The sequence below is a fragment of the Dendropsophus ebraccatus genome, chromosome 1, assembly GCF_027789765.1.
Source record: "Dendropsophus ebraccatus isolate aDenEbr1 chromosome 1, aDenEbr1.pat, whole genome shotgun sequence".
In the NCBI taxonomy this organism is placed as follows: domain Eukaryota; kingdom Metazoa; phylum Chordata; class Amphibia; order Anura; family Hylidae; genus Dendropsophus; species Dendropsophus ebraccatus.
Window position 1 is genome coordinate 38,083,899 of NC_091454.1, and position 15,793 is coordinate 38,099,691.

General features: G+C 42.9%; 1 protein-coding gene across 1 annotated transcript in view; it reads left to right on the forward strand.

The window, feature by feature from the left end:
* The window catches only part of GABRA6 (gamma-aminobutyric acid type A receptor subunit alpha6), a 34,205-nt gene extending 18,652 nt beyond the window's left edge, over positions 1-15,553 (forward strand). Inside the window, exon 8 of the mRNA XM_069969730.1 lies at positions 15,254-15,553. Within this exon, the coding sequence (XP_069825831.1) occupies positions 15,254-15,553 (300 nt within the window). The remainder of the gene's footprint in view (positions 1-15,253) is intronic.
* Positions 15,554-15,793: the final 240 nt, after the last annotated feature.

Below are 15,793 nucleotides of genomic sequence, written 5' to 3' on the forward strand. Positions count from 1 at the left end.
TCGCAGGGATGGAAATGAAAGAATGATCAAAGCCCCATGCTCTCCGCCACCGGAGGTAGCGGAGAGCATGGGGCAGTGATCGGGGACCCCCCTGTGGGGTCCCGGAACAGGCGATCGGCGGTATATACTATATACCGCCGATCGCCTGTTCCCAGTGCTGCCGGCACTTTTTATCCCCTGTCACCATAAATCATTGGTGACAGGGGATAAAAAGTGTCACCGTGCCCCCCCCCAAGTCGCCCCCCACCCCCCCAGTCACCCCCGTCCCCCAGTCACCCGCCCTTCCCATTATACGTTACCTGATCCTGGAGCTCCTTCCTCTTCGGTGTCCTGGCTGCTTCTGATGTGCGCATGTGCGCCAGAAGCATCCAGCTCTGAAAATTTAAAGTGACAGAGACCAATTTGGTCTCTGTCACTAAACTATGATTACTGTGATAGAAAATATCACAGTAATCATAGTAATACAGTGAAAATGAATGGATAAAGTACAAAAAGTGAAAAACACACAAAAAAAAAACACACACACTTTTTATTATAGTAATAATTGCAGTTTACTCCCAAATTACCCCTAACCCCCCCAGATTACCCGTAACCACCGCACGTTGCCCATAACCGCCCCAGGTTGGCCGAAATCACGCCAGATTGCACGTAACCACCACACATTGCCTGTAACAACCGCACATTGCCCGTAACCAACGCACGTTGCCCGTAACAACCGCACATTGCCCGTAACCACCGCACATTGCCCATAACCGCCCCAGGTTGGCCGAAATCACGCCAGATTGCACGTAACCACCACACATTGCCTGTAACAACCGCACATTGCCCGTAACCACCGCACGTTGCCCGTAACAACCGCACATTGCCCGTAACCACCGCACGTTGCCCATAACCGCCCCAGGTTGGCCGAAATCACGCCAGATTGCACGTAACCACCGCATGTTGCCCGTAACCACCGCACGTTGCCCGTAACCACCGCACATTGCCCGTAACCACCGCACATTGCCCGTAACCACCGCACATTGCCCGTAACCACCGCACATTGCCCGTAACCACCGCACATTGCCCGTAACCACCGCACGTTGCCCGTAATCATGCCAGATTGCCTGTAACAACCACACGTTGCCCCTAACCACCGCACGTTGCCCCTAACCGCCCCAGGTTGCCTGTAATCACACCAGATTACCCGTAACCACTGCACGTTGCCCCTAATCGCCCCAGGTTGCCCGTAATCACGCCAGATTACACGTAACCACCGCACGTTGCCACTGACGGCCGCACGTTGCCACTGACGGCCGCACGTTGCCACTGACGGCCGCACGTTGCCACTGACGGCCGCATGTTGCCACTGACGGCCGCACGTTGCCTCTAACCACCCCAAATTGCCAAAGACCCCCTCCAGATTGCCGTAACCAACCCAAATTACATATAAGCACTTCAGTTTATCCGTAACCAACCCAGATTGTCCGTAACCACCCCACGTTGGCCGTAACCACAGCAGGTTACCTGTAACCACCCTAGATTGTCTGTAACCACCGCAGATTACCCATAACCATCTCCAGATTACCCGTAACCACCTCCAGATTACCCGTAACCACCCCACATTACCTGTAATCTAATTTTTTTATTGTATTTTAGTAACTGCGCTATTCTAATAACTGTTTCTAGCTGCGGTTTTGCTCCAGCAAATTGGCGCTCCTTGCCTTCTGAGCCCGTCTGTGTGCCCATACAGTGGTGTATGCCCACATATGGGGTACTGTTCTACTCAGGAGAACCTGCGTTACAGATTTTGGGGTACGTTTTCTTTCCTGTTCCTCGTGAAATTTAGAAATTTCCAACTAAAGGAACATATTACTGGAAAAATTCGAGTTTTTCATTTTTACTGTCTACTTTTGAATACTTTCCTCTAATACCTGTGGGGTCAAAATGGTCACCACACCCCAAGATAAATTCTTTGAGGGGTCTACTTTCCAAAATGGGGTGACTTATGGCGAGATTTTACTACGCTGGCACTACAGGTGCACTAAAAAATGCACCTGGCGCTCAGAAACTTCTTCAGCAAAATCTGCACTGAAAATGCTAATTGGCGCTCCCTTCCTTCTGATCCCTGCTGTGTGCCCATACAGTGGTTTATACCCACATATGCGGTACCGTTCTACTCACGAGAACCTGCGTTATAAATTTTTGGGTACATTTTCTCTCCTGTTCCTCATGAAATTGAGAAATTTCAAACTAAACAAACATATTATTGGAAAAATTTGAGTTTTTCTTTTTTACTCTCTACTTTTAAATACTTTCCTCTAATACCTGTGGGGTCAAAATGGTCACCACACCCCAAGATGAATTCTTTGAGGGGTGTACTTTCCTAAATGGGGTGACTTTTGGGGGGGTTCTATTCTGCTGACACTACAGGGGCGCTGCAAACGCACCTGGCGCTCAGAAACTTCTTCGGAAAAATCTGCACTGAAAATGCTAATTGGCGCTCCTTCCCTTCTGAGCCCAGCTGGGTGCCCATACAGGGGTTTATGCCCACATATGGGGTACCATTCTACTCAGGAGAACCTGCGTTACAGATTTTGGCATGCAGCTTCTCCCCTGTTCCTCGTGAAATTGAGAAATTTCCAACTAAACGAACATATTATTGGAAAAATTCTAGTTTTTCAATTTTACTGTCTTATTTTGAATACTTTCCTCTAATACCTGTGGGGTCAAAATGGTCAACACACCCAAAGATGAATTCCTTGAGGGGTGTACTTTCCAAAATGGGGTGACTTATGGGGGGTTTCTCGTCTGCGGACACTACAGGGGAGCTGCAAACGCACCTGGCGCTCAGAAACTTCTTCAGAAAAATCTGCATTGAAAAAGCTAATAGGCGCTCCTTCCCTTCTGAGCCCAGCTGTGTGGCCATACAGTGGTTTACGCCCACATATGGGGTACCGTTGTATTCAGGAGAACCTGCGTTACAAATTTTGGGGTACTTTTTTTCTCTTGTTCCTCGTGAAATTGAGAAATTTCAAACTAAACAAACATATTATTGGAAAATTTCGTGTTTTTCCTTTTTACTGTCTAATTCTGAATACTTTCCTCTAATACCTGTGGGGTCAAAGTGCTCATCCTACCCAAAGATGAATTCTTTGAGGGGTGTAGTTTCGAAAATGGGGTGACTTTTGGGGGGATTCTATTCTGCGGACACTACAGGGGCTCTGCAAACGCACCTGGCGCTCAGAAACTTCTTCAGCAAAATCTGCATTAAAAAAGCCAATTGTCGCTCCCTTCCTTCTGAGCCCTGCTGTGTGCCCATACAGTGGTTTACGCCCACATATGGGGTACCGTTGTATTCAGGAAAACCTGCGTTACAAATTTTGGCATGCTTTTTTTCTCATGTTCCTTTTGAAAATGAGAAACTTTAATCTAAACGTTTATATTATTTGAAAATTTAAATTTTCGATTTTTTTACGGCCTAATTGTGAATACTTTCCTCCAGCCCCTGTAGGGTTAAAATGCTCATTATCCCCCTAGATTAATTCTTTAAGGTGTCTAGTTTCCAAAATGGGGTCACTTATGGGGGTTTCCAGTATACAAGCCTTCTAAATCCATTTAAAAAAAGAACTGGTCCCTAAAAAAAATCAGTTTTGGAAATTTTCACAAAATGTGATAATTTGCTAATAAATTTCTAAGCCCAGTAACACCCTAAAAAAGTAAAATATGTTTCCAAAATTATGCCAGAATAAAGAGGACATATTGGTAATGTGATTTAGCAACTAATTTATGTGCTATGACTTGCTTTTTTAGAAGCAGAGAATTTCAGAAGTTCATAAAATGCAAAATTTTCAAATTTTTCATGATATTTTGATGTTTTTCACAAAAAATACACAAAGTAGTGACCAAATTTTGCTACTAATATAAAGTGCCATATGTGACGAAAAAACAATCTCAGAATCGCTAGCATACGTTACAGCATCACTGAGCTATAAGCGCATAAAGTGAGACAGGTCAGATTTTGAAAAATGAGCCTGGTCATTAAGGCCAAAACAGGCTTTAGAGGCAAGGGGTTAATGACCTTTGTTGCCCTCCTCTGCACCCGCTCTAGTTCAGCTGTGTCCTTCTTATATACCGGTGCCCAAAACTGTACACAGTATTCCATGTGTGGTCTGACCAGTGATTTATAAAGAGGCAAAACTATGTTCTCATCTTTAGCATCTATACCTCTTTTGATGCACCCCATTATTTTATTAGCCTTGGCAGCTGCTGCCTGGCACTGATCACTAAAGTTGAGTTTACTGTCCACCAATACCCCCAGGTCCTTTTCGGAAGTAGTTTTACCCAGTGTTTTATTATTTAGCACATAACTGTACTTATTATTTCTATGGCCCAAATGCATAACCTTACATTTATCCACATTAAACTTCATTTGCCATTTCTCCGCCCAAGCCTCTAGCTTCTCCAAATCCCTCTGTAATATGATATTATCCTCCTCTGTACTGATTACTTTACCCAGTTTAGTATCATCTGCAAAAATGGAGATTCTACTCTGTAGCCCCTCTACAAGATCATTAATAAAAATATTAAAAAGAAGTGGACCCAACACTGACCCCTGTGGTACCCCACTAGTAACTAAAACCCAATCTGAATATGTTCCATCAATGACCACCCTCTGTTTTCTATCACACAACCAGTTACTTACCCATTTGCATACGTTTTCCCCGAGTCCCAGTATCCTCATTTTGTAGACCAACCTTTCATGCGGCACAGTATCAAATGCCTTTGAAAAGTCCAGATACACAACATCCACAGCCTCCCCCAGGTCCAGTCTATAACTTACCTCTTCATAGAAGCCGATCAGATTAGTCTGACAGGACCGATCCCTCATAAATCCATGCTGGTGCTGCGTCATAAGATTATTTTCATTAAGATACTCCAGTATAGCATCTCTTACAATCCCCTCAAATACTTTACCTACTATAGATGTTAGACTTACAGGCCTGTAGTTTCCAGGATCACTCCTTGACCCCTTCTTGAATATTGGTACCACATTAGCTATGCGCCAGTCCTGTGGAAGAATCCCTGTCGTAATAGAATCTTTAAATAATAGGAATAACGGTCTGTCCAACACAGTATTTAATTCTTGCAAAACTCTAGGATGGATACCTTCTGGGCCCGGTGACTTATGGATTTTAATGTTTTTAAGGCGTTTCCCCACTTCTTGTTGTGTTAGGCAGGTGAGATTTATGGGAGGATTAACATTATCCCTAGTCATGTCGTCTGTTATGGGATTCTCCTCTGTGAATACAGTAGAGAAGAATGTATTTAGTAGATTGGCCTTTTCCTCTTCCCCCTCCACCATTACACCCAGATTATTTTTGAGGGGACCAACATTTTCGGTTTTAAGTCTTTTGTTATTTATATAGGTGAAGAACATTTTGGGATTTGTTTTACTTTCTGTGGCTATCCTTCTTTCTGTTGCTATTTTTGCTTCTTTTATTTGCGTTTTACACATTCTATTCTTCTGTCTATAGTTGCTCAATGCTTCCCCACTACCTTCTTGTTTTAGTAGTCTGAATGCTTGTTTCTTATCATTTATTGCACCCCTTACAGCTGTAGTTAACCACATTGGATTTCTCTTATTTCTACTACGTTTATTCCCATATGGTATGTGTCGTTCACACGATTTACCCAGGATGCTCTTAAATATGTCCCATTTCTCTTGTGTACTTTTATTTCTGAAGGCATTGTCCCAGTCTATGTTCCCAAGGTCCTCTCTTAGTTTTTGGAAATTAGCCTTCCTGAAATTTAATGTTTTTGTAGCCCCTCTGCTAATCATTTTATTGAAGGATAATTGAAAACTTACTATGTTATGGTCACTATTACCTAGGTGACCCCCCACCTCTATTTTTGATATTCTGTCGGGCCTATTGGTTAAGATCAGGTCCAGAAGGGCCCCCCCTCTTGTTGGTTCCTCTACTAGTTGGGAAAGGTAATTATCTTTTACTATTTCCAAAAACACGCTTCCCTTCCTGGAGCTGCAGGTTTCTGCTTTCCAGTTGATATTTGGGTAGTTAAAGTCCCCCATAATAATGACTTCCCCCTGCTTCGCTGCCGCATCTATTTGTCTTATAAGAAGATTTTCTGATTCTTCCACTATACTTGGAGGTTTATAACTCACTCCTATAAGAATTTTATTATTCTTTGTCCCTCCCCTTATTTCTACCCAAAGAGACTCCACATTATCATCACATATATCCTCCCGCAGAATAGGCTTAAGGCATGATTTAACATATAGACAGACCCCTCCCCCTTTCTTATTTTTACGGTCATTTCTGAATAGACTATAACCCTGGATATTAACGGCCCAGTCATAGCCTGCCTAGTCTCGTCCAGCCATGTCTCGCTTATCCCCACTATATCATATTTCTCTTCAACCATTATGAGTTCTAATTCCTCAGCTTTATTAGTGAGGCTTCGAGCATTAGTATACATACATTTAATATATTTGTCCATATTCCCTTTCCTTTTATCACTAGTGACTATTCTAACCCCTCCCGCCGCTCCACCCCCAGTTCCATAATCTAGGCCCAGCTCTCCATGTACTCTGTCTTCACTTACTATATTGTAGTTGCCCTCCCCCCCGGTCCCTAGTTTAAACACTCCTCCAACCTCTTAGCCATCTTCTCCCCCAGCACGGCTGCACCCTCCCCATTGAGATGCAGCCCGTCCCTACCGTAGAGCCTGTAACCGACCGAGAAGTCGGCCCAGTTCTCCATGAACCCAAACCCCTCTATCCTACACCAGCTCTTGAGCCACTTATTTACCTCCCTAATCTCCCGCTGTCTCTCAGGTGTGGCTCGTGGTACAGGTAATATTTCGGAAAAAATCACCTTGGAGGTCCTAGTTTTAAGCTTCCTGCCTAAGTCCCTGAAATCATTTTTAAGGACCCGCCACCTACCTCTAACTTTATCATTGGTGCCAATGTGCACCATGACTGCTGGGTCATCGCAAGCCCCTCCCAGTAATCTGTCAGCCCGATCCGCGATGTGACGAACTCGAGCGCCAGGAAGGCAACACACTGTTCGACGATCCCGGTCTTTGTGACAGATTGCCCTGTCTGTCCCCCTAATAATTGAGTCCCCCACTACCAGTACCTGCCTGGCCTGCCCTGAACTCCTGTTTCCCACCTTACTGGAGCAGACACCCCCCTGGCTTTCAGAGGCAGTGTCCTGCTGCAGCAATGCCACCCCTGAATCAACATCCCCCTCATCCGCCAATTTGGCAAACTTGTTGGGGTGTGCCAGATCAGGACTGGCCTCCCTCACACTCTTCCCTCTACCCCTTTTTCTAACTGTGACCCAACTAGCTGCCTCTTCCTCCTGTACCTCCATGCTATCACACTCTCCCCCATCTACCCCTTGGAGTGCTTGCTCAGTGAGAAGCAGACCCCTTTCCAGTTTGCCAATGCATCTCAATCGTTGCAGCTGCTCATTTAGATCCAGGATCTGGGCTTCCAAACCAGCAACATGCACACATCTCCCACAATGGTATGCACCCTCGATCGGTTGATCAAGGATTGCATACATCGCACAAGATGTACATTGGGCCGCATTGTCAAACATGGCGCTCATTTATATGGGGATATTATGTATAAAGAAAGAAAAAACAAACAAGCAACAAAAGCAAACAATGTGTTCAAAAGCAAATAAACAATTTGTTTTCCTCTAAAACTCCCCGAATCTAAAGTCCCAGAATATTAAAGTCCCACACTTGAGACAAAAACACACTTCAGATCAAAAACTCGCACGCTCCAAAACTCGCTCACAATACAATATAGAAGTACTTAGCTTGCAGAGTTTGTTGCTTCTGGCTCCTGTGTTTGAGAGACTGGGAGGCTTCACACAGATGTAATTTATCAACTCTTAATTAGCAATCAGTCCCCTCCCCTTCCACCTGTGTAACCTCCAGCAAGCTTGTGTGTATACAGGCTATAGTAATGTGTCCCAAGTAAACCAGATACAATGTATATAACCTCTAGGAAAATAAATACAGATAAACTAATCTATAGTACCTTGCTATATACTATATGTGTACAGGGATTTGTTATCTATAAACCCAGTAAGGACAGATATCACTCAGTAACAGGTATGTTATACACTCCTTCCCAGAATATTAAAGTCCCACACTTGAGACAAAAACACACTTCAGATCAAAAACTCGCACGCTCCAAAACTCGCTGACAATACAATATAGAAGTACTTAGCTTGCAGAGTTTGTTGCTTCTGGCTCCTGTGTTTGAGAGACTGGGAGGCTTCACACAGATGTAATTTATCAACTCTTAATTAGCAATCAGTCCCCTCCCCTTCCACCTGTGTAACCTCCAGCAAGCTTGTGTGTATAGGATAATTTTTTACTCACCGTAAATTTTCTTTCCTGTAGTCCGAAGCAGCAGCACAAATGGGGAAGATCCTATCTTCCTGCAATGGTAGGACAGATGGTACTAATAAAAGATTGATTAGGAGCCCTATAAGAAGGCCATACAGACCCCTCCTCCTTGTGTTAATTCTAACGACGAAAAAAATTTAAAATTCATAATAAAATCTTAGTTAATAAGGCATTAAAACAATCAAGGTATGCTGCATAAATAATAGTTTGTTTAAATCAGGGCGGGAAGTCTGTGCTGCTGCTTCGGACTACAGGAAAGAAAATTTACGGTGAGTAAAAAATTATCCTTTCCCTTACGTCCTCAGCAGCAGCACAAATGGGGATATAGCAAGCTATGAAAACAGACTAGGGAGGGCCATTACATTACAGAAGACAGAATGGCTGAGCCAAAAACTGGTTGACTCGTGAATATCTAGTCTATAGTGCTTGACAAAAGGTATTGACGGACGACCATGAAGCAGTCCTGCATATTTGTTCCAAGGGTACAGATCTTTTTTCAGCCCATGTGGATGATATTGCCCTCATTGAATGTGCCTTGATTGCACCAGGTACCTGTAATCCAGCTTCTTGTTAGCATATGGAGATGACTTCCCTTATCCATCTGGACAGAGAAGCTTTGGATGACTTGCATCCTTTGTTTTTCCCTGCAAAGGATAAAAACAAGTGGTTAGATTTCCTGAAGGAGTTTGCCCGTTCAATATACATGCTCCAAGCCCTTCCCACATCTAAGGGATGAAGCTCCTTCTCTCCCGTGTTGGCAGGAGTAATGGATTGTAACAATGGAGATGTGGAAGAGACTTTCACCCACCAGGCTTCAAACATCTTCTTTACCTTCAGGTAGGTTCTGTAGGCAGTTGTGGCTCTGGACTACAGAAGAGTGGTCACCACTTGGACAGCATATCAATTCCCACCTTGTTGACGGCAGTCAAGCTTCGGACAAGCCTGCCCTCTTGAGTTATTAACTGAGGGTATACAGAAGCCTCCAGATTATTCCTATGGAATTAGCGCCATGCTTTTAGATAATATAAGAGGCCATCATGAAACCAGAGACTTGCTACTTGCAAGATTTTTAGACTCTGCCCACACCTGGCAGGGACGCTGGGAGTAATCTCTGCTACTGTGAGTCAGTAGCTGGGGAGACTGGGAGACTTCCCAGAAGATTCTTAGGCAGGGGGCTCACCATTGTGAACCATGCCCTCTTGGGTCAATAGGGGCAAATGAGGCCGACCAAGGCCCAACCTTGTCTCAGATTCTGCAAGACTCTGGGCTTTTTAGGAGTGAGGAAAAAAGGTTTTCCAATTTGAACCTTGAATAGGAATAGGTCTATCCTCCATGCGATTTACCAGAAAGCTTCTGGTCCAGAGACCGTTCCTCCGACAGGGTTACATCGCAGCATAGATTGCCAGCAGACAAAATGCCCCTGCCTCCAGTAGTAATGCTGCTAGTGCCCCTAAAAAGATCTATATGCGCCATCCTAGATGCGGTTTTGATCTTATACTGATAGCTTACCACAGATTGGTGTGCTGGAGTGGACTAGTATTCCCTTCATATGTTGGATGCCAGCAACATTTCTGATGGGGATTAAGGCTCCTTTGCCCGTTGCTCATACAAGCGCCCCACTGCTTGATATATCAATGGTTTTCTCTACCCACTTCATTGGGAGACTGCTGCCATTGAGCAGGAAAAAGCTATCCTTGTCTCTGGGTGTTATTTCCAGTGTAGACATAAGACCCAAGGGTATCAGATGAAGTGACAGCAACTGGGGAGTGCTGAGAACCCCGACTTGTGTCAACTTCTGTAATCTCTCTGGAGGAAGAAAGTCACAGACTGGGGATCTATTCTCCTCCTTAGGAATTGTTCGATGCCAGAAAACAATGATGAGCTTCAATTTTCTCAAACAGTCAAAGTACAATAGACATCCTCTTGGTGACTGTAGATGGAGCCAAGATTATTCCAGACAGAAGGGCTGTAAATTGAAAAGAATGCCAATTGCCTTGTACAAAAGGTCTTGATGTAAAGGAATATGCAGCTTTTGTCTGTAGACAGGTACATGTGGGTATACATGGCCAGATAACGTCCTTCTTCTAGGAGGGAACTACAGAGCATAAATCCTCCATACAACCGCCTTCTCAGAGGAGGCTGTATACAGGTACATGCAGGTATACCTGGTCAGATAACATCCTTCTTCTAGGAGGGACCTACAGATCATAGATCCCACATACAGCACCTTCCTCAGAGGAGGCTGTATACAGGTATACACGGTCAGATAACATCCCTCTAGGAGGGACCCACAGATCAAAATTCAATATGGTAGCCTTTCCTATCATATAACACTGGTACAGACCTCTCTCATTATGGAAATAAATTGTCAGAAAAGACGTAGTCACAAGTTCTTGTCCCCATCTCCAAGGCCTCCGAGACGTCTGGTCCTTCTTGTGCAGGATTCTTTCCTTTACCTTCCATACTAGAATTCCTACGGAATGTGGAACAAAGTAGAAGTTCCTTCTCTTATTAGACTTTCATGAGAATGTCCAATACAGATCCAACTATCTTTATATTGGAGTGAACATCTGCCCCCTTACAACGAAGGACCAGTCTCCAAACTGTGGGGATCGGGCAGCCAAGTATACTGCTCAGCTATAGTAATATAGACATTTATTTTATTTATTTATTTTTATTTATTTATTTATTTATTATTATTATTTTTTTTTTTTTTTTAAATTACTAAGAAATTTTTTTTTTTTTTTTTTTTTTTTTGAACAAGGACTTTGTGCGTCTGAAGGAGCCATGACCTCGGACTCCATCCAGTTCAGCCTGTAGATTATCATTCAGATGTAAAATCTTAAGCAGTCATTGTCTCTTCTGAGAAAAAGTTGCAATCCACAAATGAATTCTCTGCCACCTTAAAGTGGAATCTTGCAGGATCTGTACGCCAAGAAAGCTTTTTCCCCAGAAGTTCTGTTACCAGAATCCTGCTACATCCAAGGATGGAAGTTGTGCCAGACTGACCGGCCGACTAACAGACTAGTGCAGAGTGCCTGGAATCAGACACACAGGTGCACTGAATATGCAACCAGCAATCCTAAAGCAGTGTTCACACATAGCAGCTTCATAGTTTTACTGCATCCTTCAGTACACAGAAGCTCCATAGGGTCACTGCATCATCTGATATCAGTATTACAGAGTGTAACTAGACAGCAGGTGTACACAGTATTACAGAGTAATTATACTGCAGGTATACACAGTACACATCCAGCATCTCTAAGAATGTAGCTTCATAGGTCACTGCATTATCTGATAACAGTACTAATCAGATAGTACACAGATGTACACATCTACAATCCTAAGGCCATGTTCACACACAGTAGCTTTACTGCATTCTTAAATAGCAGCACTGGAGCAGCGCAAAAAAGCTCCATAGAATCACTGCATCATCTGATGGCGGTATTAGGGAAAGTAATCAGATAGCAGGTGTATCCAGTACACATCCAGCAGCTCTAAGCATCTGCTCACACACATAGCTCCATATGGTCACTATATAATCTGATAGCAGTATTAGGGAAAGTAATTAGATAGATGTATCCAGTACACAACTAGCAACTCTAAGGCTGTGTTCACACACAGTAGCTTCATAGGGCACTGCATCATTTGATAGCAGTATAGTGAAAGAAATCAGACAGCAGGTGTTACACAGTACACTACAATTCTAAGGCAATGTTCACATACAGTGGCTTCATAACTTCACTGCATTCTTAAATAGCAGCACACAGAAGGTCCACATGATAACCATCATCTGATAGCAGTATTAGTGAAGGTAATTAAACAGCAGGTGTACATAGTACGCGACTAAATTCTAAGGCAGTGTTCACACACAGTAGCTTCACTGCATTCTTAAATGTCAGCACACAGAAGGTCCACATGATCACTGTATCATCTGATAGCAGTATAGTGAAAGTAAATAGTGAAAGTAAATAGACAGCAGGTGTATAGTATACAACTAACAATTCTAAGGCCGTGTTCATACACAGTAGCTTCACTGCATTCTTAAATGGCAGCACTGGAGTAGCACACAGACGCTCCATAGGGTGACTGCGTCATCTGTTAGCAGTATTAGTGAAAGTTATTAGACAGGAGGTGTATCTACCACTACACAATAACTCTAAGGCTGTGTTCATACACAGTTTTATAGCTTCATTGTATCATCTGATAGAAATACTGGAAAAGTAATCAGACCGCAGGTATACACACTACACAACTACAATTCTAAGGCTGTGTTCACACACACACAATTTCACTGCATCATCTGGTAGCAGTACTATAGAAAGTAATTAGTCAGCAGGTGTTCACAATGCATAAATAGCAGCTCTAGGGTTGTGTGCACACACAAACACACAGTTTTATAGCTTCACTGCATCATCTGATGGCAGTACTATAGAAAGTAATGAGGCAACAGGTGTACACAATTAGCAGCTCTAGGGCTGTGTTCACATACAGTTTCAGAGCTTCACTGCATCATCTGGTAGCAGTACTATAGCAAGTAATCAGGCAGCAGGTGTGCACACTGCACAACTAGCAGCTCTAGGGTTGTGTGCACACAGTTTTATAGCTTCATTGCATCATCTGGTAGCAGTGCTATAGAAAGTAATGAGGCAGTAGGTGTGCACAATTAGCAGCTCTAGGGCTGTGTTCACATACAGTTTCAGAGCTTCACTGCATCATCTGGTAGCAGTACTATAGAAAGTAATCAGGCAGTAGGTGTGCACACTGCACAACTAACAGCTCTAGGGTTGTGTGCACACACAAACACACAGTTTTATAGCTTCACTGCATCATCCGATGGCAGTACTATAGAAAGTAATGAGGCAACAGGTGTACACAATTAGCAGCTCTAGGGCTGTGTTCACACACATACACAGCTTCATTGTAGCAGTACTGGAGAAAATTATGAGACAGCAGGTGTACTAAATACCCAACTAGCAGCTTTAAAGCTGTGTTCATGTATACTCACTATAGTTACATAGGTCACTCATATAGTGAAGCAGTCTAACAGGACTTGCACAACCAATGTTAAAAAAAGTGAAAAACATTGAAACGAAACATTTGAGGCATAAAAGCCTCATACAACATATATATATATATATATATCCAATAATCCTCCTGATACACAGGCCAGGCTTCCAGCTCAAAAGAAAAAACAGCATATCTTACCTTGCTGAAGTATCAAGAAACATTAGCAGCCGCCCAGGTGAGGACACAGGTCTGGCAGCACCATGATACTTACTGCAGCAGCTTCATGGCTTCCCTCACACAGCGGCTCTGAGCGATAACTCTACTAAAAAGTAAATAATCTCCTCTCTGATGCAGCAGAGCAGGAAAAACAACATTTCTATAAATTTCCCCTCTCCACACGACCATGTGGAAAGGAAGAATCTTTGGAAAGGAAAGTCAGACACAAACATAGGCCTGAGCCTGCTTCCCTCTCCTACCACCTGTCCCACAGGAGGACAGAAAAAAACACAAGGAGGAGGGGTCTGTATGGCCTTCTTATAGGGCTCCTAATCAATCTTTTATTAGTACCATCTGTCCTACCATTGCAGGAAGATAGGATCTTCCCCATTTGTGCTGCTGCTGAGGACGTAAGGGAAACAGGCTATAGTAATGTGTCCCAAGTAAACCAGATACAATGTATATAACCTCTAGGAAAATAAATACAGATAAACTAATCTATAGTACCTTGCTATATACTATATGTGTACAGGGATTTGTTATCTATAAACCCAGTAAGGACAGATATCACTCAGTAACAGGTATGTTATACACTCCTTCCCAGAATATTAAAGTCCCACACTTAAGACAAAAACACACTTCAGATCAAAAACTCGCACGCTCCAAAACTCGCTCACAATACAATATAGAAGTACTTAGCTTGCAGAGTTTGTTGCTTCTGGCTCCGGTGACCGATCGGCAATTTGGTATTTTTTCCTCCCCTTATTTCCACCCAAAGGGTATGTTCACACTGAGTAAAATAGGCAGAATTCGGCGGTGGAACTTTCTGCAGCAGAATTCTCTTCTCTCCCATAGAGAAGCTATGACACGCTGAGGCAGGCGGAATTCCACGGCGGAACTCTCCGCCTATTACTCATTGTGAACATACCCAAAGAGACTTCACACTATCATCACATGTTTCCTCCCGCAGAATGGGTTTAAGGCAGGATTAAACATATAGGCAGATCCTTCCCCCTTTCTTATTTGCACAATCATTTCTGTAACAATGAAATAACGGCTATTTCTTTTAGACGGCCATCATTTAACACCAAAGACAGCTGCAAATAAGGATCATGATCATTATTTGTGGCCTCATTACAAAAAGCCGGCATTTCAATGTTGTGTGAACGTAGCCCAGAAATACAATTGAAATAAGAAAATTGCACAAAGTGTCAACTAATCCAACTATCCTTTGAGTCTCAGCAGTTCAACTGCCTGGACTCCAGTAACTAGAGTGATGACAATAAATTCCTATTCTTCATGGAAATGTAGCTATAAGGGGGTGCAGTATGCGTGCGGTTGCATCAGGGTCTGTTATATGCCGCACTATATAAAAAATAAAAATGTGATTTGTTTAAATTAATATCATGCATTATCCGATGTAAATTACTTGAAAAGTTATGTTGAATTTAGTTATTTACTTATTTTTTTTTAATCAATATGGCAATAAAATAGCGACAGATTGTGAGTAATTAAATGGCATAAATAGGCTATTATTGTGGTTATTATTTCTCTGTTATAACTGCTGTCTGACTAATAATATGTGCTCTCTCAATAGCATTCTGACTCCAACTACAATTTAAAGAAAAGAATGAACTCAATGCTTTCTCAAGGAAATGTGTCACTTGAAGACAACCTCCCATCTTATGGTACATCTTACGGCCCACAAATCATTACTCCACCTGCAGATCTTTCACAGCTTGGAATATCATCAAGTCCTCTAAGTGGGATAAGTGGGACTAGTAAAATAGACCAATATGCAAGAATACTATTTCCATTGTCATTTGCCGGATTTAATTTAGTCTATTGGGTTGTTTATCTTTCCAAAGACACAATGGATATAAACAGCAGTATGTGATTTTTTTAAAAAAAATTGTATTTAACTAAACAGAAGGTTAGCAACTGCAAAGCATTTTTAACTATACTAAACTTATGCTAACATTGAAGGAGAACTCAAGTGGAAAAAAATACAGTGCGGGCGACTGGGGGAGAGAACATTATAAAGAATGTATACTTACTGTGTCCCTTCAGTGTCGTGCCCCTGCCCCTGGACTCCTGTCAGCATCCCCCTCCTCTCTCTCAGCCAGTCATTAACTGG